Source organism: Lissotriton vulgaris, chromosome 2_1 (assembly GCF_964263255.1).
Source record: "Lissotriton vulgaris chromosome 2_1, aLisVul1.2, whole genome shotgun sequence".
Lineage (NCBI taxonomy): Eukaryota > Metazoa > Chordata > Amphibia > Caudata > Salamandridae > Lissotriton > Lissotriton vulgaris.
This window is the reverse complement of record NC_141687.1, coordinates 1,708,047,572-1,708,069,551: the sequence shown is the minus strand read 5'-3', so window position 1 is coordinate 1,708,069,551 and position 21,980 is coordinate 1,708,047,572. Positions and strand designations below refer to the sequence as shown.

The window sequence follows — 21,980 nt, the reverse complement described above, 5'->3', positions numbered from 1 at the left end:
CTTCCTAAATAAGCAAAATAGACTAACAGTTATGGACATGAGTAAAACGAAAATGTCACTGCAGACAATTAACACAGAAACAATAAAAAAAGGCAAGGGAGCTAAAGGAGGGTAGTTTACCCGGGACCAGGCTTTCGGTTATGCATCTAAATGGGATAGGGCCGATCAAATGTACATTGTCCGAAACATGCAGCACCGCTCAAATTAGGAAAGGGGGAGAGGGAGGGATCGGGTCCGTTAAGTGAGTAAGCGAAGAGGAATCGAGTGAAATAGGGAGGGAGCGAGCCTTTGCCTAAGAATTCCAAGGTAAGATAAAGCTGGAGGCGCCAATGTGAAACTTGGTGGTTATGGTGGGAAATAATTTTGAACTGAGGGGGTACTTCAGTGTTGAGGTCGAGTCTAGTGTCAACAAAGCCAGTGTCAAAGTATATGTTCCAGTGAAGGAGGCGAGTGTGTTTAAGGGGGCCTCATCAGGAAGATCTTGGTATTTAGTTGGATCCCAATGCCAGTCCTCCTATCCGAATAATAGAGGACTACATCAAAGAAGCCCAGAAATCTGCAGTGCAGAATTTGAGTGTAATTGAACTCAGTGCAGTGGCTAAGTTTGTTACTGAGTTACCTGATGTATTTACAGACAAAGTGAGGTCTTTGAAGGGATACATGCACCAAATAAAATTAAGGGAAAATTCTAGTCAAGTAGTCAGCAAAGTGAGAAGCATACCTCTTGCAATGAGAAAGGCTATAGCGGAGGAATTGAAGAGATTGTGTTCCAATGAAATAATTGAGCCTTTCCAGAGTGCTGAATGGCTAGCCCTGACTATGTTAGCTCGCAAGCAGTTTGGCGAAATTCAGTTGTGCGTAGATCTGAGAACTCTCAAAAAGTGTGTGATTGTGTACTATTACCCACTTTCAAACATTTCCAAGATGATCAGGATGTTGCATGTAGCTCAATTTTTTTCAATGTAGAATTTTATCAGTTCAGATTACATCCGGTTTTATAGATCTCACCAAGTTTGTTACACCATTTGACACCTACAGGTTTGCAAGAATGCCTTTTGGGTTTGCGTTGGCTGCAGCTGTGTTATTCTAGAAGGATGCATTTGATTTTCATAAAAATGAAATGGGTAAGGGTTTTACAAGATGAGATTTTAGTTTTCGGATAGACCTCAGAGATACAGAGTTTTTCTTGAAAACATTTTTAAACACATAGACACTTAAACTCAGCAATTACAAGTTTGCAGAGAGTAACATAGATTATCTGGGGCATTGCATCATGAGTATGGGGATCTGTCCAAAGAAAGATTGGGTGTCAAGTATAATAAATTTGATAAGTCCATCTATTAAAGAGGAACTAATGTAGTTTTTATGAATGTTTGAGTTCCATGCAAAGTTTATACCAAATTTAGCTGCCAAAACTACAAATATGAGAGAGTTGCTCAAAAAGGGAAAAGGTTTGATTGGTCAAATGAGTGTGAAAGAGAATTTTCAGAAGTGAAGAAAGCTCCTGTGGGGGCGAATGAGTTGCAGTTTGTTAATCTTGTGAATGAATGTTATTTTGTGAGTGATACGAGTGCTGTTAGTTTAGGTACAATTTTGATGCACGGTGATAAAGAATGTGTAAAGGTCATCACATATATCTGAAGGTTATTGAGAGGAGCAAAACAAAATTACACAACAATTTAAATGTCTATTGGGCTGTAAAAAAACGGAGGAATTTTGTGTGTGGTAAGCTTTTCACAGTCTGCACTGACCACAAGTCTCTAGTAGAAGTACTGACAAAGAAAGGACTTAATGCAGTGTTGATGCGCATTAGCTATTTGATTGTGGGATTACAAAAGTATTGGTACAATGTACACTATATACCAGGCTGCCAAAAAATCTGTAGCTGATTGCCTTTCGAGGCAAGGCTCCGAAAAGATGGAGGAAAAGTTAATTGTACTACGACATTGAAGTGAAATAGGAATAGTTGGAGGCTCTTCGGAATGATCAGGTGTTGCAAAGAGAGGGTCAGGGGGGGTTTTTGGTCAGTGGATATGTAAAAAAAAGTCGCCAAATAGGAACCTTTTTGGAAAATTAAACATGAATTGTCCTTGGATGGCGAAGTTGCATTGCGAGGAACAATACTAGTTGTTCCGGTGTCACTTGGAGCAAGAATTGTCATGTTAGGTTTTGAAGGTCATCAGGCTGACCAAAACGAAGGCCAGGATCTAGGAAAATATTGGTGGCTTGGCATGGATGCACAATTTGAGAGATGTGTGAGAGAATGTGGTGAGTGTATACATAGTGATAACGTTTGCAAATTGAGAATACCTCCTATGGAACAGAACAATGTCAAGGAGACGATGGCAAGAATTTTCATTCGACATTGTAGGACTATTGCATGGTGAGAGATCTGTTGGTCCTGGTGGACCAGTTCTTTCCAGGTGGGGTGAGATGGGGATAGTAAGTAGTGCTTAAACAAAAGGGATTGTCGACTTCTTGGCACAATATTTTATTGTGAAGAAATTGTTGACCTAGCACTCACTAACAATTATTCTAAGTTAGTGTGTAGGGAAATGGAAGAGTTTTCAGCTTGTAAAGAAGGTATTAGAAACCCCCCAAAAAATATTGTTTTACCATGAAGGAAATCGTACAGTGGAAAGGTTTAACTGAACCCATTCGGGGGAAAAAAGGGAATAATGAAATGTCACCTGGGTGGTTGAGGTGGGGCAGAGAAAAAAGTGTGAAGTGAGAGATTGAGAATGGTCAGGATAAGAAGAGATAATTACGTTTGATCACAAAAGAAACTTTAATTCGCGCAAAGCAGTCTTCAAACTGAATATAAGATTCGGTAATGTGGTGTAAATAAGACTCCAAATAGCAGACACCAGGTTTCAACGTTCTCAGCCCCCTTATTAGAGTTTTTAAGTTGTTTTGCAATGCTGTAAAAGCTAATAACCTTTTCTTTCTGTTACAATGAAAGAGAACAACGAACAGTCAAGAGACTTTTGGCGCAATGTATTTTCTTTGCATTTATAGTATTTTGTGAGACCGTATGTATTTGTTTTCATTTACTATTAGTAAGTGTCCATTATTTTATGTTTGATTTTTGTGGTATCATTTTATTTCTGTTTTCAATTATTTGGGGAAAGATGTGTGGCATCTTTTTTTATTGCATGGTTCATAGGGAACTTCCATGTTCTGTAAAATGAGTATTTCTGATTGTACATCCTTCTCTGATCAGTTAGAGTGGAGGTCTGAAAGTGAGCTACTTGTGGCTGGGGTCCTCAATTAAACATACAAACACTTTAAAAAGCCCAGATTCCACCTACTCCTGCTAGGCTGAAGGAAGCCATAATTTTGAACAGGGGTTCACACCCCAAGTAAAGCTTTCAAAGGTAGATGAGCACCAGTCAATTGAGCCCTAGTCAGGTCATAGCTCAGATCCTACCTAGACAGGCACCCTGCACGTGACTGTGAGAGAAAAATCTCTTGGTAGGTTGCTGCCCTGACAGCGCAAGAGCCTATCTTCTTGCCTTGCATTACCCTGCTGTCTTCACACCTCCATACATGCCCAGTACTTTTCTTGGATCCTAGGACCCTTGTTTTGTCTTGTTTACATAATGAGGCATCTTCCTGACCTTCTGCAAATCTATCCCAGAACAACTTCCACTTTCATTTCAGGGTAAAAAATAGTCCATGTGTGTATACGGAAGAGTTACCCTGCCTCCATTATTTTGGCTAGGATAGCAACAAGGCCCCAATTTGGTAGTTGTCAACTTTTTAGATCTTAGCCCAGCTCTTCTCTGTCCTGTGAGCCTTGTTAAAAACACATTATATATGCCTCCACAAGTTAACTCTTCTTCTGAGCTCCTTTGTCTCTTTGCTTCCTACTCTACCCATAAACCTAACCCCGGCAATTGACTCTACTCTCACTTATAGCCATAGGTCTTTGTATTAAAACAATACTAGACAAAAGGTGTCATTTCCAGTCCTGATTCAACTCCTAATTTAGCCTATCTAGATGCTGGCTCCATCATTATTGTGTGATTAATAAAAACTGTTGCAAAAGAATCTTTCTTAAATTGAACATACTAATAAAATATAATGACAAAATGAGAAAATTACATAAATATGGTAGAAGAATACCATATGGATTTCATTTACCTAATCTATATGTGTGCCAAAAAGCAATGTGTGTTCTGTATATGTACAAAACTAAATCGAGTTACTAAACATCAGTAATCAGTGTTCAACTGCTAAAAGCCATGCAATATAATCCATAAATTTCACTGTGTTAAAATTCAAATGCGTATTTGAGCCACTCAAACTCTGAATCACATCTTGTCTATGAGTTCTTATTTGTAATAAATTAAAATGTCTTTGAAGCAATTTTCGTAGTAGAGCTTTCAGAGTGGGGCATGTATATAAATTATGCAGTATTGTTTCCTCTTTGTATCCACATAGCCTAAAATGTGTAATTGGCCAGGTTTGTTTCCACTGTGGAATTAGGTCTTTTTGGGAAACTGCCCGATGTGTAAGAGAGACATTTTAATTTAGTGTAAACTGAATAATGATTCCTCGAATGGTGTTTTTAGAGTGGTTGATCTGAGGCCACAACATGTTTGCATGGGGCTCAAAAAGCTGCCTATATGCATTTGTTTGAAGGAAGTCCAATATCTCTGCATAACACGCTCGCACAATTGTAAATGCATAACAAAGATTTGGGGTAATGTACAACGAATTAATTTAGGAATAGGATCGAACGATGGATTGAGTGGACTGAATGCTATTAGCAACGATCTTGCTTCAGCCCTTGTTGCTTCCTGATATGGCTTAAAGTTGTAATGGTTATCAAAAATAACTCTGAACTAAGTATGTTTATCCAGTATTAGGGGTGTCTTTCATAGATTCACATGCCTGAATCATTCCCCGTCGTCGAGACGGGAGCCTCCGGTAAATAAAAAAGTAATGTCCATAGACATACATAGAGAGAAAGGGTCCAAGGGTCTCCCCTTAGTAGCCTTTCCTTGTCCTTATGTAAAAAGGACCAAACTGTCATAGTCAGCCAATCAGCTCCGACCTCCCTCTAGAACCTTCCTGGGAGGAGCCTCAGTCCCTCAGATTTTCTACCGCACGTTGTGCTAGGGAGTCTCCAGCCTGAGCTCTCCTCAGGATTACTCTAAAGTCATCAAACTTTCTTTGAAAGTGTTCTCTGAACCCTCAAAACTCTTCAAGGACTTCTTCACCACACTATTCCTGAAGTAAGTGTGTATTTCTACTGCTTCTTCCATGTCTGACTCGAAGAAGAAAGCCCTGTTCAGGGCCTGCTCTTCCTGTAGCAAGAAAAGAATACATGTGGATGATCAGCAAAACCTGTGCTTGTATTGCCTTTACCCGGACCATAATTCGGACAAATGCAAAATCTGTAGGTCTTTTCCAAAAAAGACCGTGAGAGACAGGGAAGGTCGCCTTCTGATTTGGTTGGACAGGCTTAAGAACAGAGACAATCTGGACTCCTCTGTGAGCAGCGTTTCCAGGACCTCTGATGTCTCAAACAAGAGGCCAAGGGAAGCTTCCCCGGGCCCCTCAGACACTCCTCCTACGAAGACCCACAAAAAGTCTTCAGAGGCGAGATCTGCGTCATCTTCAGTGTCTGCTAAGGAGGATAAAACCTTTAAAAGGCCTGCTCCGTCCTCTAGACAAAGCCAGAGGACTACATCAGTCACAACCACAGTGTCTACCACATCAGCGTCGTCGCCCTCAGCGTCGACGACGACGACTACGTCCTCCTCATCTTCAGGTAGACCTGTTTCTTCAATTATTCTCCTAAAATCGTCGTCGACGACAAAGACCATGTCGACAACGAAGACTACACCGTCAACGACGCCGTCACCAGCGACGAGCCCATCGTCGTCGAAACCGTCGACGACGAGAGTGTCCACGAGAGACTCGTCGACGAGGACATCGTCTACGAAGGCACCGTCGATGAAGACGACGACTTCGCAGTCGTCGACGACCAAGATCCCTTCGTCCACTCCACCGTCGACGAAGACCTCGTCGACGACCCCGTCGACGAAAGGCTCGTCGTCGACGGCCCCGTCGACGAAGACCCCGTCGACGAAGGACTCGTCGTCGACGACCCCGTCGACGAAGACCCCGTCGACGAAGGGCTCGACGACGACACCGAAGGCTCCGTCGACGACGGACTCGACGACGACACCGTCGACGGACGACTCGTCGTCGAAGGAACCATGGAAAAAATCGAAACTGCTGGAGGCACCAACCCTGATGCTGCCACCGTCAACAGTCCCCTCGACGACGACAAGCTCTGCCATGCAGTCTGGCAAACCATGCAAACCACTAATTACCCCGGAAACGACATCTCCCAGCAAGGTGGAAAAGCAACCACCTCAAGAAATTTTCCAAAGCGAAGAATCCGAAGAGGATGACCATCTGGATCCCGCTACTTCGGTCTCAGACCTTCACATAAAATGCCAAAGCACTGATGAGGAACAGGAAGAATTCACCTATCAGGAACACTCCGTCCATACCAGTGTACGCACTGAATCACCCCCATGATACGCTTACCAGCGACCCTGGTTGATGACTTACGACTTCTTGTGCAAGACTACAAGCAACGCTTTCCGGAAGCGGACAGAGGCGGTCAAGCGCCTAGAAGTCCCGCGCCAGGGGACAAGGGGCATCAGACACCTTCAGTCCAAGTACAGGTGTCCGCACCAAAACAAACTCAACTTCACCATCAAACCCACCATGACGTCCAGCCTCAGGTGGTGGTCTCTTCGGACGAAGAGGTGGAGGAGGAAGAACTGGAGGAAGGAGAGGTCCAGGAGGTTCACTCGGACCACTCAGACCAGGATGAAGAGGATGAATATATAGCATCATCCCCAGCTTCACCACAACCACGTCAAGCGGATTCCCCCCCGGTGGACATTGCTGGCTTCCACAAGCTGGTGGAGAGAGCAGCGAAGAGATTCCACATGGTGGTGGAATCCACGGAAACTGACTGTTTCCTGCACGACTTTAAGGAACAGACTCAGAAATCCGCAAAAGCTGTTCCGATCATAGAATTTTTGTGGGAACAAGGAAAGAAGTTAATGCTAACTCCTGCTTCTGTGCCGGCGGTGGTCCCACGCCTAGATAAGAAATACAGAGCACCACTCACTGCGGCGGCTTGCCTTAACGGTCACCCCAAACCGGACTCGGTAGTGACGCAGGCGGCCCAAAAACACTCCCGCAACCCTTCCTCACCACTGTCCGCTCCCCCGGACAAGGAGGGCAGAAAACTTGACACGATTGGTAAACGTTTCACATCCACATCGGCCATGTCCATCAAGGTGGCCAACTCCATTGCCTTGCTGGGGCGTTACAATCGCCAGCTGTGGGAGGACATTGCCCCTTATGTGAAGGAACTACCTGACGAAGTCCAGGGTGAGGTGAAAGCGCTCCTCGTGGAAGGTCAATCTTCTGCAGCGGAACTCATAGACTGTGCTATCGACGCAGCCATGACAGGCTTCCGTCAACTTGCGGGAGCTGCTGTACTGAGACGCCAAGGATGGCTAAGAGCGACTTCATTCCGCCAAGAAGTACAGGCAAAGGTTCTGGACATGCCCTTCGACGGCCAGCACCTGTTTGGAGAAAAGATCGACGAGGCTCTACAGGCCATTAAGAAGGACACGGACACGGCAAGGGCACTGGGCTCTCTGCAGTCTAGAAACCAGTCCTTTCGGGGCAGCAGGCCCAGAGGTCAGTCCTCCTATCGAGGCTCATATCAAAACAGGTCCTCGTTCTCATACAATCACAAAGGCCAGTACCAAAACAAACAACAGCAAGGCCGACAATCTTCATTCGGAAGATCAACCTACAGAGGTAAAAATACCAAGAGGGGCGCTGGCGGCCGCCAGTGACCGACTACTCCAGCCAGTCCAAACACCCTCTCCATCCTTTCAAATTGGAGGAAAGCTGACCCACTTCCTTCACAATTGGCAGTACATCACCACAGACCGGTGGGTTCTTCAAATTATTCGATTCGGCCACTCTCTCGAATTCACCTCCATCCCTCCCAATACCCCTCCACGCAGACGGACACACAAACATCCACGCCTGCTTCTGAAGGAGCTTTCGACAATGCTACAAAAAGGAGCAATCGAAAGGGTTCCGGCATCCTCAAAGGGGAAATGATTTTACTCCCACTTCTTTCTTGTACAACAAAAAGAAAACAAGTGGAGGCCCATCCTGGATCTCCGGGCACTCAACACCTTCCTGCGGAGCCAATCGTTCAGGATGGTGACGATTCAAGAAATCCTGGGCATTCTAGAGAAAGGAGATTTCATGGTATCACTGGATCTCCAGGATGCATACTACCACATCCCCATCCTCAGAAATCACCGGAAATTCCTAAGATTCGAGGTGGCGGGCCGTCACTATCAGTTCAAAGTCCTGCCGTTCGGCCTCAAGTCCGCGCCGCACATTTTCACGAAATGCCTTGCGCCAGTGGCAGCCTTCCTGCGTCAACTGGGCCACCAGGTCTTCCCCTACCTAGACGACTGGCTGGTGAAAGCACCCTCACCTGGAGACGCAATCGCATCCTCCAACGCCTGCACCAATCTCTTTCAAAATCTGGGATTGACGCTCAATCTCAAAAAATCATGCATGGTCCCCGCAACAAAGATTACCTTCCTAGGGGCCATGTTGGACACAGAGTGCACAAAAGCCTTCCCCTCCAAAGAGAGGACAGACAAGATCTTATCTCTGGCCACGGCTGTGGCAAAGACAAAGCACCTGAAAGTTCGGACTTACACATCCCTCCTGGGGATGATGTCTTCCTGCATACTCCTCATCCCGCACTGCAGGCTCAGAATGCGGCCCTTGCAGGAGGCACTAGCGAGCCAATGGACTCAAAGCACTGGCTCCTTCGAAGACATCCTTCGGATCACACCGAAAATTTCCAAAGCTCTACAATGGTGGACACGTCGCCGAAATCTAACTGTGGGCTTACCGTTTCTCCTTCCAGCATCACCGCTGGTGATAACAACAGACGCCTCCCTAGAGGGATGGGGCGCGGTGCTCCAGGACCTACAAATCAGCGGCAAATGGGACTCTCAAGAGCAATCGCTCCATATAAACCTCTTGGAGCTAAGAGCCGTGTATCTGGCTCTCCAAGCCTTCTTGCCCCGCATCCAGAAATCCCCAGTGCTCGTCAGGACAGACAACACCACGACGATGCACTATCTAAACAAACAAGGGGGAACGCGTTCGCTCTCGCTCTCACGCGAATCGCAGAGGATCTGGAACTGGCTAGTGCTGCACGAAATCCAACTCAAAGCGGAATATGTCCCGGGAAAGGACAATACCATCGCGGACGCCCTGAGCAGGCAACAGTCCCTCTCCCACGAGTGGGAACTATCAGACAGCGCCCTCACTCACATCTTTTCTCTTTGGGGAGTCCCAAACATCGACCTCTTTGCCACCAAGAGGAACGCCAAATGCCCGAGCTACGCAAGTTGGCATCCCCAACCAGGATCACTAGGAAATGCATTTTCCATCGGATGGTACAGCGTCTTTGCATACGCCTTTCCTCCATTCCCGATGATCCCACGACTCCTCAGGAAGATGAAGGTGGAACCATGCACCCTGATCCTGATTGCCCCGTCCTGGCCGAGGCAACACTGGTTCTCGGATCTGCTTCGACTCTCCATCAGATCACCGATTCGCCTGAACCAACACCCGGCCCTTCTGACGATGTCCAGCGGGCAAGTGCAGCACCCGAACCTCCAATCGCTCAAATTATCAGCCTGGCTCCTGAGCACAGAGAGTTCGGTGGCCTGAATATCCCACAAGACTGCAGGGATGTACTAGCCAAAGCGAGGGCAGACAGTACGAACAAGACCTACTGTCTCAAATGGAAGAGGTTCTGCATATGGTGTTCAGACCAGGGCCTACGGCCCCTCACCATCACACCTGAACAGATATTACCATACCTCCTGCATTTGGCCCAGTCGGGACTGGCGCATGCGTCATCAAAGTTCACCTGGCTGCAATCTCGAGGTTCACCAGAACGGTCACAGGACCTTCTCTGTGGTCTAGTCGGCTAGTCAAGCAATTCCTCAAAGGGCTATACAGATCCTTTCCGAGGCCTCGGAAAGTACCTCCCACATGGCAGCTTAACCTGGTACTCAACCAGCTCATGCGTCACCCGTTTGAGCCCATTCACAGGGCATCTCTTAAACACCTCTCATGGAAAACAGCGCTCTTGCTCGCTCTAACTTCGGCCAGAAGGGTTAGCGAGCTGCAAGCCTTGTCCATTCAGGAACCATATCTGCAATTCAGACATGATAGGGTGATACTGCGACCAAACCCTAAGTTCATTCCAAAAGTACCTTCGGACTTCCATCTCAACGAACCATTGGTCCTTAGGTTCTTCTTTGCCAACCCTTCCACAGCAGCGGAAAGGTCGCTGCATTCTTTGGACCTTATGAGGTGCCTAAAGTTCTACCTGGACAAGACTAAGGCTCTCAGGAAATCCTCACAGCTGTTCGTGGCATACAGCAGACCACGAATGGGCCTGCCCCTCACGAAGCAAAGCATCTCCAGATGGATCTCCTCGGCGATTTCATTCTGCCACGAAAAGGCCGGCCGGCCTTTGAATGACCGTGTTCTGGCTCACTCAACCAGAGCGATGTCTACGTCAGCGGCACTGTTTGCTGGAGTGCCGATCCTGGACATCTGCAGAGCGGCGACCTGGAAGTCACGCATACTTTCTCCAGACACTACTGCCTGGATATAGAACTCCAGAAGGATGCGGCAGTGGGCCAGGCGGTGCTTCGCCATCTCTTTCAGTAAGGTGAGCCTTCCTACATCCCGCCTTCCAGGTATGCACATTATTGCTCTGATGATATGCTGTCTCTTTATTGTATGATATTATATGCATTGTCTACTATGACGGCAGAGCAACTCTGTTTTACAAATGTGCTACTATGATTGCTAGCTACTCTGATTCAGGCATGTGAATCTATGAAAGACACCCCTAATACTGGATAAGAAATGCGTTACTTACCTGTAACAGCAGTTATCCAGTATTGGTGTCTTTCATAGATTCACATGCAACCCTCCCGCCTCCCCTGGAAGGACTCACTTCCCTCTCGGACTATATTACGCCAAACCTAGCTGGGTGCGTACGAAAATCTGAGGGACTGAGGCTCCTCCCAGGAAGGTTCTAGAGGGAGGTCGGAGCTGATTGGCTGACTATGACAGTTTGGTCCTTTTTACATAAGGACAAGGAAAGGCTACTAAGGGGAGACCCTTGGACCCTTTCTCTCTATGTATGTCTATGGACATTACTTTTTTATTTACCGGAGGCTCCCGTCTCGACGACGGGGAATGATTCAGGCATGTGAATCTATGAAAGACACCAATACTGGATAACTGCTGTTACAGGTAAGTAACGCATTTCTTATGTTGTTCTCATGTACAATTTCTCCTGTAAGAACCTGTGTGATATTTGTTTTACATTTTAAATTAAGTGCCAAAAGGCAACTCTCTAGTTTTAATAATGTTTCTGCTGTAAATGTGAAGTTGTGTTGTGTCAGTAAAAAATAGTTCATACCCTTTGTTGTTGCCAACGTTTGTTATATAGGGGTTGAGCTTATAATACATTTTGGCATCAGTGTCTGTATTTAAATGGGGCTGCAAGGTCAGCTCATTTATAAATGAAAATTGAGCCAGAATCTCTTACTGGCAAATTAGTCTCAGAATCATCTTTCTAATTTCCTGCAAGACGCCAAAAAGTTGTACATTGTCATGGGTAATGCTTTCCAGGAAGGAGGTAGTGAAAATAAAACCAATTTCCCTTCTTCCTTTTTTCCTCAGGATGGCAGCCTGTTGACGCCCTGGCAGGAGCGGCTGCTGGTCTTTCCAGAAGCGGTGAGTCCTAGACTAATTAATTCTAGCAGATGTGGCTGTGGGTTGGAGCATGCACTAAGCAATGGTAGTAGGCAACGCCTTCACCACAAAGATGGACACTCAGGGGCATATTAGCAAGAGCCTCATTTAAATTATCGCTGTTTTAGCAGCAGGAAACTGCCGCTAAAACGGCGATAATGGGCTTGCTAATATGCGTTATAGAATTCCAATAGAAGCCCAGCTTAGATGTGCAGGACATTTAACCTGGGCTTCTATTGGAATTCTATAACGCATATTAGAAAGCACATTATCGCCATTTTAGCAGCAGTTTCCTGCCGCTAAAGCGGCGATAATTTTAACGAGGTTCTTGTTAATATGCCCCTCAGTACTTTATATTTAAGCCACATAAAGATTAGCAACCCTTCATCTGACCACTTGAGTCACAGCCTCCTAATACTTGGCCATGGCTAATTAAGCGCATGCATTGTCTTCTGTAAGAGGGGACATCTGGAAATTCATGTGGTCAATCCTGACTCCATTTTAATCCTGTTGACAATAGATAAAGCTTTCCCCTTTAGGTTGCCCCTTCTAAAGATTTCATCACAGATGCAGACCACCTCATTTCCTAAACACCACACCGCCTTCTACAGACCACCCCAGGTTTTATAAACTGAACTTCTTCCCTACTGTCATCACTTATTTTGAAGACCCGCTATATCTCCCTAATGGTCGCACCTTTTACATTGGACAATGCCACCTGGTAGAACACCATACCCCCTTCAAAAATTACACCTTTTCCTTTAGAATAAATGTACTTAGTTATGTTTGCGGCTTGTCCCTACAGCAAAGAAAACATCAGTCCAGATACTCAGACATAAAGAATTGTGGCCGAAGGTGCCACTGATGTTGCTGTTTCCTAGGTAACCAGAGCTCTTCAGTGTGTGGCAGGGTATCAATTCCTTCTGCCTCCAGCCAAGTTTCTTCTTCAAGCTTGTGTCACCCATGACATAAAGTACACTGTTAAAAAAAATACCCCACTGTTTAACTTATTCTAAAGTATTTTTCATTCATTTAAACAATACTATTTGAGTGAGAAAGTGGGTAAATAGGGTTACCACATATCACTGAGCCGCAGGATAACACAATGGGATGCCCCCTCATCTGGCCTCCTCCCTTCGTCTACACAAGTGTGAATATTGATCTTCAGGTGATAAAACGGATGACCCTTGTGCATCTGAGAGAGGCGTCTAACAGGTTTTATTGATTGTTAAAGCACTTCAGTGCAAGACCCCAATATACAATAGTTCAATTTCTCTGTGGAACCTGTACGCAGTATTTTTAGGCACCCTCTTCACACTACTGATAGCTCTTATGTTAATTGGTCTATTTTTCATTCTTACTATATTGTCCAACACATTACAGGGGAGTGTTATCTTCATAGGTCAACACATGAGCCCTGTTTATGGGTTGGGCTTATTTTTAAAGACAGCTGCGAATCATTTTTTGGCAGGTAGGATGCCGCTGGTGATTCTGATACAGCACTCTCAAGTACAAAGAGTCCTCAAACAAAGCATTTATCACTTCCTCTGCAAACTGAAGGATTTTCTGTTACTCCAGAATGTAAATTCGGCTCTTAGTAACATGAGTCATGTCTTTGCTTGCTTTAATCATCAATATCAACAGTTGGCAATTGCATCAGAGGTGGGATGATAAGTTTGGTTCAGTTGTGACTGAACTGGACTGACATACTTGAGGTATGACTCCAGCTCCTGGCATCGTGGATGAATCCAAGTATAGCACTACCACGAGGATGACGTCGAGTAATATAAAGCATCCGAGAGAGTGGTAATAATTTCTCGTTTTCGATGTAGTTTATCCTTGAACCAGAGTGACAACATTTTAACTCCATCGCCTTTCTCTGCCCCATGCCCAGCGGGGTTTGGTTGAACTGCTCCATGCGGAGGTGACCCAAAGGGTGATAAGATGTTTTGCTCTGTTTGGCCTGATATTAAATACAATACTTCACTCCAGATTACCTTGGAAATTCTGGTAGCATTTTGGCCCTTGGTGGGTTATGCTTCGGTAAAGTGTAATAGGTGAACTGTCATCACCAAATCATTTTGGATGCTGTTTGCCTCTGTTTCAAGATCCAGGAAGTCACTGCACACTATGTGCAGCAGATGAGAACTATACAGATGGTGCAACCTGCCAACGATAGCCTGGGACTTCAACTTGTCTTATTTACGTTGGTAAAGAGACTTTTTCCTCTTTGAATAATGGCATTGGCTCCATAAAAATAGACAAAAAATGCATGTGCTACAGCTCATTTTAATAGCTCAAAACTTGTATATATCAATCAATCATATAATTTGTAAAGCGCACTACTCTCCCTTAAGGGTCTCAAGACGCTGGGGTGGGGAATGCTGCTACTGCTCGAAAAGCCAGGTCTTGAGGAGTTTTCTGAAGGTCAGCAGGTCTTGGGTCTGCCGTAGGTGGATGGGGAGGGTGTTCCAGGTCTTGGCGGCGGGGTGGGAGAACGATCTGCTGCCGGAGGTCGCTCTTCAGAAGCAGAGGACAGTGGCGATGGCGTTAGAGCAAAGCTGACGGGTGGGGGTCTAGAAGCTGAGTCGTCTGTTGAGGTACAAAGATACAAACGCAAAAGTGGAAGGTGCACACAATTAGAGTCCAAAGGAAAGAAAGTGTATTGTATATCTTCTTCTTTATTAGCAGTTTTTTTCAAATACAGGCACAGCCAACGAAAGAAGAGGTCACCGGTCCGTAGTAAAACTCGGTGTTCGTGGTAATAACCCGGGACGCCGCCACGAGACGATACACGAAATTGGAGCGCCCGACTGCAGGTGCTCAGTGGTTATTACCACGAACACCGAGTTTTACTACGGACCGGTGACCTCTTCTTTTTGAGTTTATGCACGTATTGGAGCCTGACACTAGAGGGATTAACAGGAAAACTATCTTTGCGAATATTAGATTCTCTGCGAATGTCCACCCCACCTTGAACCAGTTTTTTACCTAGTCCATTTTCACTCTGAACACTGCGAGATATAGCATGAGAACATCCACTGGGCGCACCAATTTGTATCCAGTTTTCAATACCTTCTCTGAATAAACGAAGGTTGCATGCCTTTGAAAACCCAGAATCTGCTATTGTGTGATCCACAAGGTGGGTCTGAATAGATTCCAATCTCAAAACTGAACCAATTCGCCCTGACGAAGTTCCACAAGGTTAATGGAACGAAACGCGTTGGCTGTGCCTGTATTTGAAAAAAACTGCTAATAAAGAAGAAGATAAACAATACACTTTCTTTCCTTTGGACTCTAATTGTGTGCACCTTCCACTTTTGCGTTTGTATCTTTGACCTAAACACCTATTGGTAGCAGGTGTAGGAAGAAGTTTGCACCACCCAAAACTTAGAAACACGGAACTAGTAGTGCTTGACCTGGTCTGCTGCCTTGACCCTTTCTGGTATTTTGCCGTCTGTTGAGGTACGTTGGTCCGGTGTTGTGGAGTGCCTTGTGTGCGTTGGTGAGGAGCTTTAAGGTTGACCGGGAGCCAGTGCAGGTCTCTCAGGTGGGGTGTGATGTGGCTGCAGCGAGGGATGTCGAGAATCAGGGGTGCAGAGGCGGTCTAGATGCGTTGGAGCCGTCTCAGGAGTTTGGCCGAGGCTCCTGCGTGGAGGGCGTTTTCGTAGTTCAACCTGCTGCTGACGAGGGCCTGGGTGACCGTTCTTCTCGTTTCATTGGGGATCCACTTGTAGATCCTGCGGAGCCTGCAGAGGGTGTTGAAGCAGGTGGAGGAGACGGCGTTGACCTGTTTAGTCATGGAGAGGGTGGAGTCGAGGATGACCCCTAGGTTGCATGCGTGGTCGGTGGGTGTTGGAGCGGTTCCCAGTGCAGTCGGCTACCAGGAGTCGTCCCAGTCCGAAGGGGTGGATCTGAGGATGAGGACCTCCGTCTTGTCCGAGTTCAGCTTCAGGCGGCTGTCCCTCATCCATTTGGGCTGAGGGATGAGCCCTGGGGTACACCGCAGATGATCTCAGTGGCTTCGGAGCGGAAGGGGGGAAGGCGGATGCTCTGTGTTCTGCCGGAGAGGAAGGAGGTGGTTCAGTCCAGGGTCTTCTCTTGGATCCCGGCATTGTGGAGGCGTGTTCGTAGTGTGTGGTGGCAGACTGTGTCGAAGGTGGCTGAAAGGTCCATGAGGATGAGGACCGCTGTTTCTTCGTTGCCTAGCAGGGACTTGATGTCATCAGTGGCGGCAATGAGGGCAGTTTTGGTGCTGTGGTTGCTGCGGAACCCGGACTGGGAAGGGTCCAGGTTGTTGTTCACCTCGAGGTAGCGGGTCAGTTGTTCGTTGACGGTCTTTTCAAGGACCTTTGCCGGGAACGGGAGCAGGGAGATGGGACGGAAGTTCTTGAGGTCCTTGGGGTCTGCCTTGGGTTTCTTGAGTAAGGCGTTGATCTCTGCGTGCTTCCAGCTCTCCGGGAAGGTTGCTGTCTCGAAGGAGGTGTTGATGACTTTCCGGAGATGGGTGCGATGGATGTGCTGGCTTTGTTGAAGATGTGGTGTGGGCATGGGTCTGACTGAGATCCGGAGTGGATGGTGTTCATGATCTTGATGGTGTCATTGATGTTGGTCTAGGAGAGCAGGGGGTTGGTGCGGGTGGTGGTCATGGGGGCAGAGGTCTCAGTGGTTGTCGGGGCGGTCTTGGCGTTGAAGCTGTCGTGTATGTCTGCGATCTTGCGGTGGAAGAAGGTGGCCAGCGAGTCGCACAGGTCTTGCGAGGGTGGGACGTCGTTGGTGTTGGAGCTGGGGTTGGAGAGTTTCTTCACGATGTTGAAGAGCTCTTTGCTGTTGTGCGCATTGTTGTCTAAGCAGTTTTTGAAGGAGGACCTTTTGGAGGATCTGATGCGGGTGGAGTTCTTGTGGGCTGCGTGGGTGTCTGGTGTTCGTTCACCGAGCCAGATCTTCTCCATCTTTCGATGCGTTTGCTTGGAGGCCCGGAGGTCTTCAGTGAACCAGCTGGCTTTCTTGTTGGTATGACTGTCGGAGGGTTTCTTGATCGGGGCGAGGGTGTTGGCGCAGTCGTTGATCCACTGTCTGAGGTTGCAGGCGGCGGTGTCGGGGTCAGTGGGGTCAGGGGGTGGGCTCTGGGCGAGGGTGGTGGTTAGCTGGTCTTCGGTGACTTTGCTCCAGCAGCGGCGAGGCACCTGTTGGGTGCGGTGGTGCGTGGTGGGTTTCTTGAAGGTGAAGTGGATGCAGCGATGGTCGGTTCAGTGGAGTTCGGTGGTGTGGCTGAAGGAGACGTGAGGGCTTGCAGAGAAGATGGGGTCAAGCGTGTGACCAGCAGAGTGGGTGGGTGTTGTGATGAGTTGTCTGAAGCCGAGGTTGGCTAGGTTGTCAATCAGGGTGGTGGAGTTGGTGTCATTGTTGTTCTTTAGGTGGAAGTTCAGGTCCCCGAGGAGGATGTAGTCCGTGGAGGCGAGGCCATGTGTGCTGACGAAGTCGGCGATGGAGTCACTGAACTGTGGTCAGGGTCCGGGGGGGGTCTGTAGATGAGGGTTCCTCTGAGGGTAGTGTTGGGGTCGGTGTGGATCTGGAAGTGCAGGTGTTCGGTGGTGCTGAGGGTGTCGTCGGTGTTGGTCGAGACTCTGAGAGTGTTCCTGTGGACGACGGCGATTCCTCCTCCTGCTCCGTTGGTGCGGTACCATCTCAGAGCACATCAGAGGTGACTTGTTCTTGAATAACCAACAGACTTCAACGCGCATAATGACTTACATTGTGTGAGCAAAAGACAACATTGGTGCAGAAGTTGCCTTTTATGTGTAGGGATGCAAAATGCAAAAAAATGAAGGATGCTTGTATAAGACTAGCATATCGTTATTAGGTTCCTAGAAGGTTATGCCCAGCCTATGGATTTCCATACATTCTCCAACAGATTCTACAGCTACCAACTGCTCAGGCAGTGTAATATGCAGTGAACTTGTCAGACTAAGTTACTTCAGTCCATGTTGAAGCTAAAACAAGACATGCGATATGAGAGGGCAGTATCAGTGTGTCAGACCTTTTCTTCATGCCCAGGGTCGGTTATTGGCTACCAAGCAGTATTCTTGGTGGGTGCTTTCATTTATTGATGTATTCCGTTGCATTGGGTACTACTGAACAGAAAAAGACTAGTCAAGACTCCATAGGCAGTCTTGACCCTCCAATGGTGGTTTGATTGAGCAGTGAGTTAAGGCTCATTACTGTAGTAGGTGGTGTACATTTATGTCCTGGTACCCTGTGACCTAGTAACTTCAAACATCACAGCATAGCACAAAAGGACCATCAGATAATGTCTCTATTTAAATTCATCCGGCATCTCTCCAGAACCTGAAAATCAGTAGACTTTGAAGGCTAAGTGTATAACATTACGCCATAGCAAGAAGCGCAGCACAGCTTTCGCCCAACACACAACTTACAAGCACCCTCTGTGCAGGGCTATGGAGAGAAATGTTTGATATTTGTTAGTCCTATCTGTTTGGGCAGTTCCTAGACACTCCTAATTTTTATAGGCAGTAGAACAGAGTCACTGTATTTATCCCATAGACAACAGAATGAAGAACAGCTCTACAAGACACCGGGTCCCACAAAGACAGCTTTGGTCATGGCAGCAGAGGAGCTTCGATCATCGTTGGATTCAGGTGCGAAGGCCGCCTTGATTCTTTTAAATCTCTCGGCGGCCTGGGACACCATGAGCCATGACATTCTCATCTCGAGGCTACGTGGGCTGGTAGTCTCAGGTTTGGCATTAAGCTTGCTTTGATCTTTACTTTAATTTACTTTGTGTATTTATAGAGCGCAAGCGAATCATCCCTGAAGGGATCTCTCGGCGCGGTATCTTATCTCAATAATAGACGCCAGTTTGTTCAGACGGACGATCAATGCTCTAAGCAATTTTTACTTCCGTGTGGGGTTCTGCAGGGCTCATCTTTGAGCCCTACGCTATTTAATCTATATGTTACCCCTTTAGCAGTTGTCATCAAGCAGTTTGGTTTCTCATTAGTATCTTATGCTGATGATACTCAGATCGTGGTTTCTATTTCTGGCAATCCAGATGAAACAGCTGTTCGTTTCAATCAATTTATGACATCTGTAGACCACTGGATGAATACAAACTGCTTAAGGTTGAACGGAAGTAAAACTGAGGTGCTTCTTTTGGGGTCAGATCCCTCCATATGGTCCGAGAAATGGTGGCCTCAGTCGATGAGAACTCCTCCTATTCCAGTAAAAAAGGCTAGAAATTTGGGAGTAATTTTAGATGATGGTCTTACATTTCAATCTCAAGTTAATAAGGTCGCTTCTCAGGTACATTTAACCTTAAAACTGATTCAGAAGGTGAAACCTTATATTCCGCCATCCACTGTTAAGACATTGGTAACATCTCTGGCCCTAGCTAGATTGGACTATGGCAATGCCCTGTATTTGGGTCTTCAAAGACAACATCTTGCCTAGCTCCAATGGGTTCAAAATACCGCTGCTAGGATGCTGCTGAACATTCCTAAGTTTCAGTCAGTGTTCCAGGGCCTTAAACATCTTCACTGGTTGCCGGTTGAAAAAAGAGCTGAATTTAAGGCCTTATGTCTGACTTTCAAAGCACTTCAGGGGATAGGACCTGAATATTTGAAAGAACATCTTCTATGGTATCTCCCAAACAGAACACTTCGTTCAGCCACAAGCAGACTTCTTCAGGTATCAAAAATCAGAAGGGTGTGCTGGGGAGGAAGTAGTTTCTTTTTCCACACTGTCAAACTCTGGAATAGATTGCCGTTATCCATAAAGAACAGCACAACTCTCCTCTCTTTCAGGAAGGGGATAAAAACCTGGCTTATTATGCACTGATTCTTTCCTTGGTAGTTTCTCCTCCGCTGTAGTGCCTTGACGCCCTTGGTCATTCGAGCGCGATATAAAAGTTAAATTCATTCATTCAAATCAAATGACAATTTTCTGGCAAACCCTATTTCCCAGTAGTTCAGTGTCTGCCTGGCAGGCTAGTTCTCTGGAGTCACCCTAAGGTAGCATTTACAAAATACCAAAAATAAATATTTAATACAATTTAAAGTTGCTAGACATAGAGCAGTCCATTTTCCTTCAAAAGTTTCTTCTTTCTATAACATATTTGCCCTCTTATGTAGCACTTATGTCTTGTTGAGTCCAAGGGTGAGTCCATCGTATTGAAGCCTGCACTGAATTGGTGATGATAGCAGCAAAAATGACATGTTGTAGTGAATTCATTCAGGGTTGTTAAATGAGCTCATCAGCTCATGGCCTCCTCTTTAATGGGCTGGACTGCTACACAGTTGCCACCAACAATGTAAAACCAAGTACTTGATGCTGCTCCGATAGAACAGATACTTGTCCAGCAGCAGCACTTTCAGCCAGCTTCCTGTTCCTGCCAAAAACTGTGATGCTGACAGACAATAAAAGAAACGTGTTGAATGCTAATTGGACTATAAAATGCCCAATAGCCTTTATTAGACTAATAGAACATAAGTGAGTGGGTGAGTGGGTGAATGCGGACTTTTCCTGGCGATGCCCTCTGAGCATTTGTTAGTATAAATTTGGAGATCCAGAACAGAGAACTATTGGCTCTCCCGAAGCATGCATCATACACCTGGAACGAATATCACTTGTTTTTGGGACTACAAATTTGAGAATGTAGTTGTCAATCCATGTGCATTTGCATCCTATCTGGTACCTAGCAACAGATTATTGAATAATATCTACATCAGTTTGGTCTTCTAGATGCCTTCAAGAGCAAGATGTCTTGACCGCTCACAGAAAATAAATCCTTTTCAGTCCAATGTGAAGTATCGTATCTGAGAATGTCCTTACCTCCCTCTCACTTTTTAAGGTTGCACTTTCTTACTCAGTGAGCTTCTCTCAGTGTACTGTCAATTGGGACAACACAAATTTGTAAGATCTCTTCAGGAATGGTAATGGAACGCTAAAGCACTTGTTGAAATAGCGGCCCGGAATCGTGGTCACAGTTCTTTTGCTAAGTAAATCATGAGGTAGCCAGTCTTAGCGTGGTTCCATCAACATCACACATAGCTGGGGATGATCTAGAAGGAAAAGCAATTTTACAAGGCAACATACTGGTCTGAACGGGCAAGGTGTGTTTCTGTAGTTTGAACAGTAATACTAGTACAATGGGACCATCCCTAGATGTCTGAGCTATAATTCTTTTTAGGTTTTCAAGTGAAACAGGGGAATCAAGATTGTGACGTACAGAAGGCCAGTCACCATGTGGAGAATCGGTAAATCTGGCAGTGTGTGTGTGCCGATGCAGCATGGATTATGTATGTCTTTGCCCTGGGACTGGCAGTTTTGGGCAGTAACCTGTGCAGATTTCATTGATCTGGGCTCCAGCGGTAAGAGCTTCACTTCTTTGTTCTCACTTGAGGTACACCAGTCCTCATGATTATTGAGCATAGTAGGATGGTCTCGGTGCTCACTTCCCAGGGCTTTTTAATTGTACATTTCTGGTTTACTAGGAGCAGGGTGGACTAGCAGTTCTGAGTTACTCCGCTACTTCACTATGCTGCTGAAGTCCACGCACATTCTTCTTTAGTGGTAATTGTACATTTTTGCCATATTGTGTTCCATTCTTGGCCGTTTGTGTTGTGTTGTTGTCAAGATCCTTCTGTCAGAGTTTGCATGCCTCTTTAAGCCACTGCCAGCATTGACAGAGTGTCTAGACTAGCAGCACTGGTTTACCCACACCGGTGAGTTTCTGTTTTTCAGTATCTGTCACATTCCATTCAGGAGTCAACTTAGCACCGTAGACATCAAATATACATAACAAAATATCTTGTGTGATACATTCTATAACAATGCATCACCCTTGTAATATGCAGTGAACTTGTCAAACTAAGTTACTTCAGTCCATGTTGAAGCTAAAACAAGACTTGTGATATGAGAGGGCAGTATCCGTGCGTCAGACCCTTTCTTCAGGCCCTGAGTCGGTTATTGGCTTCCGAGCAGTATTCTTGGAGGGTACTTTCATTTATCGATTATTTACC

The 21,980-nt window shown here is 46.1% G+C and overlaps 1 protein-coding gene across 5 annotated transcripts in view; it reads left to right on the top strand.

The window, feature by feature from the left end:
- The window catches only part of ANO9 (anoctamin 9), a 586,191-nt gene that overhangs the window by 138,457 nt on the left and 425,754 nt on the right, over positions 1-21,980 (top strand). For all 5 annotated transcript variants that reach the window (XM_086957696.1, XM_086957699.1, XM_086957698.1 and 2 more), the window contains exon 2: positions 11,869-11,922. In XM_086957696.1, coding sequence (XP_086813822.1) covers positions 11,869-11,922 — 54 coding nt within the window. The remainder of the gene's footprint in view (positions 1-11,868; positions 11,923-21,980) is intronic.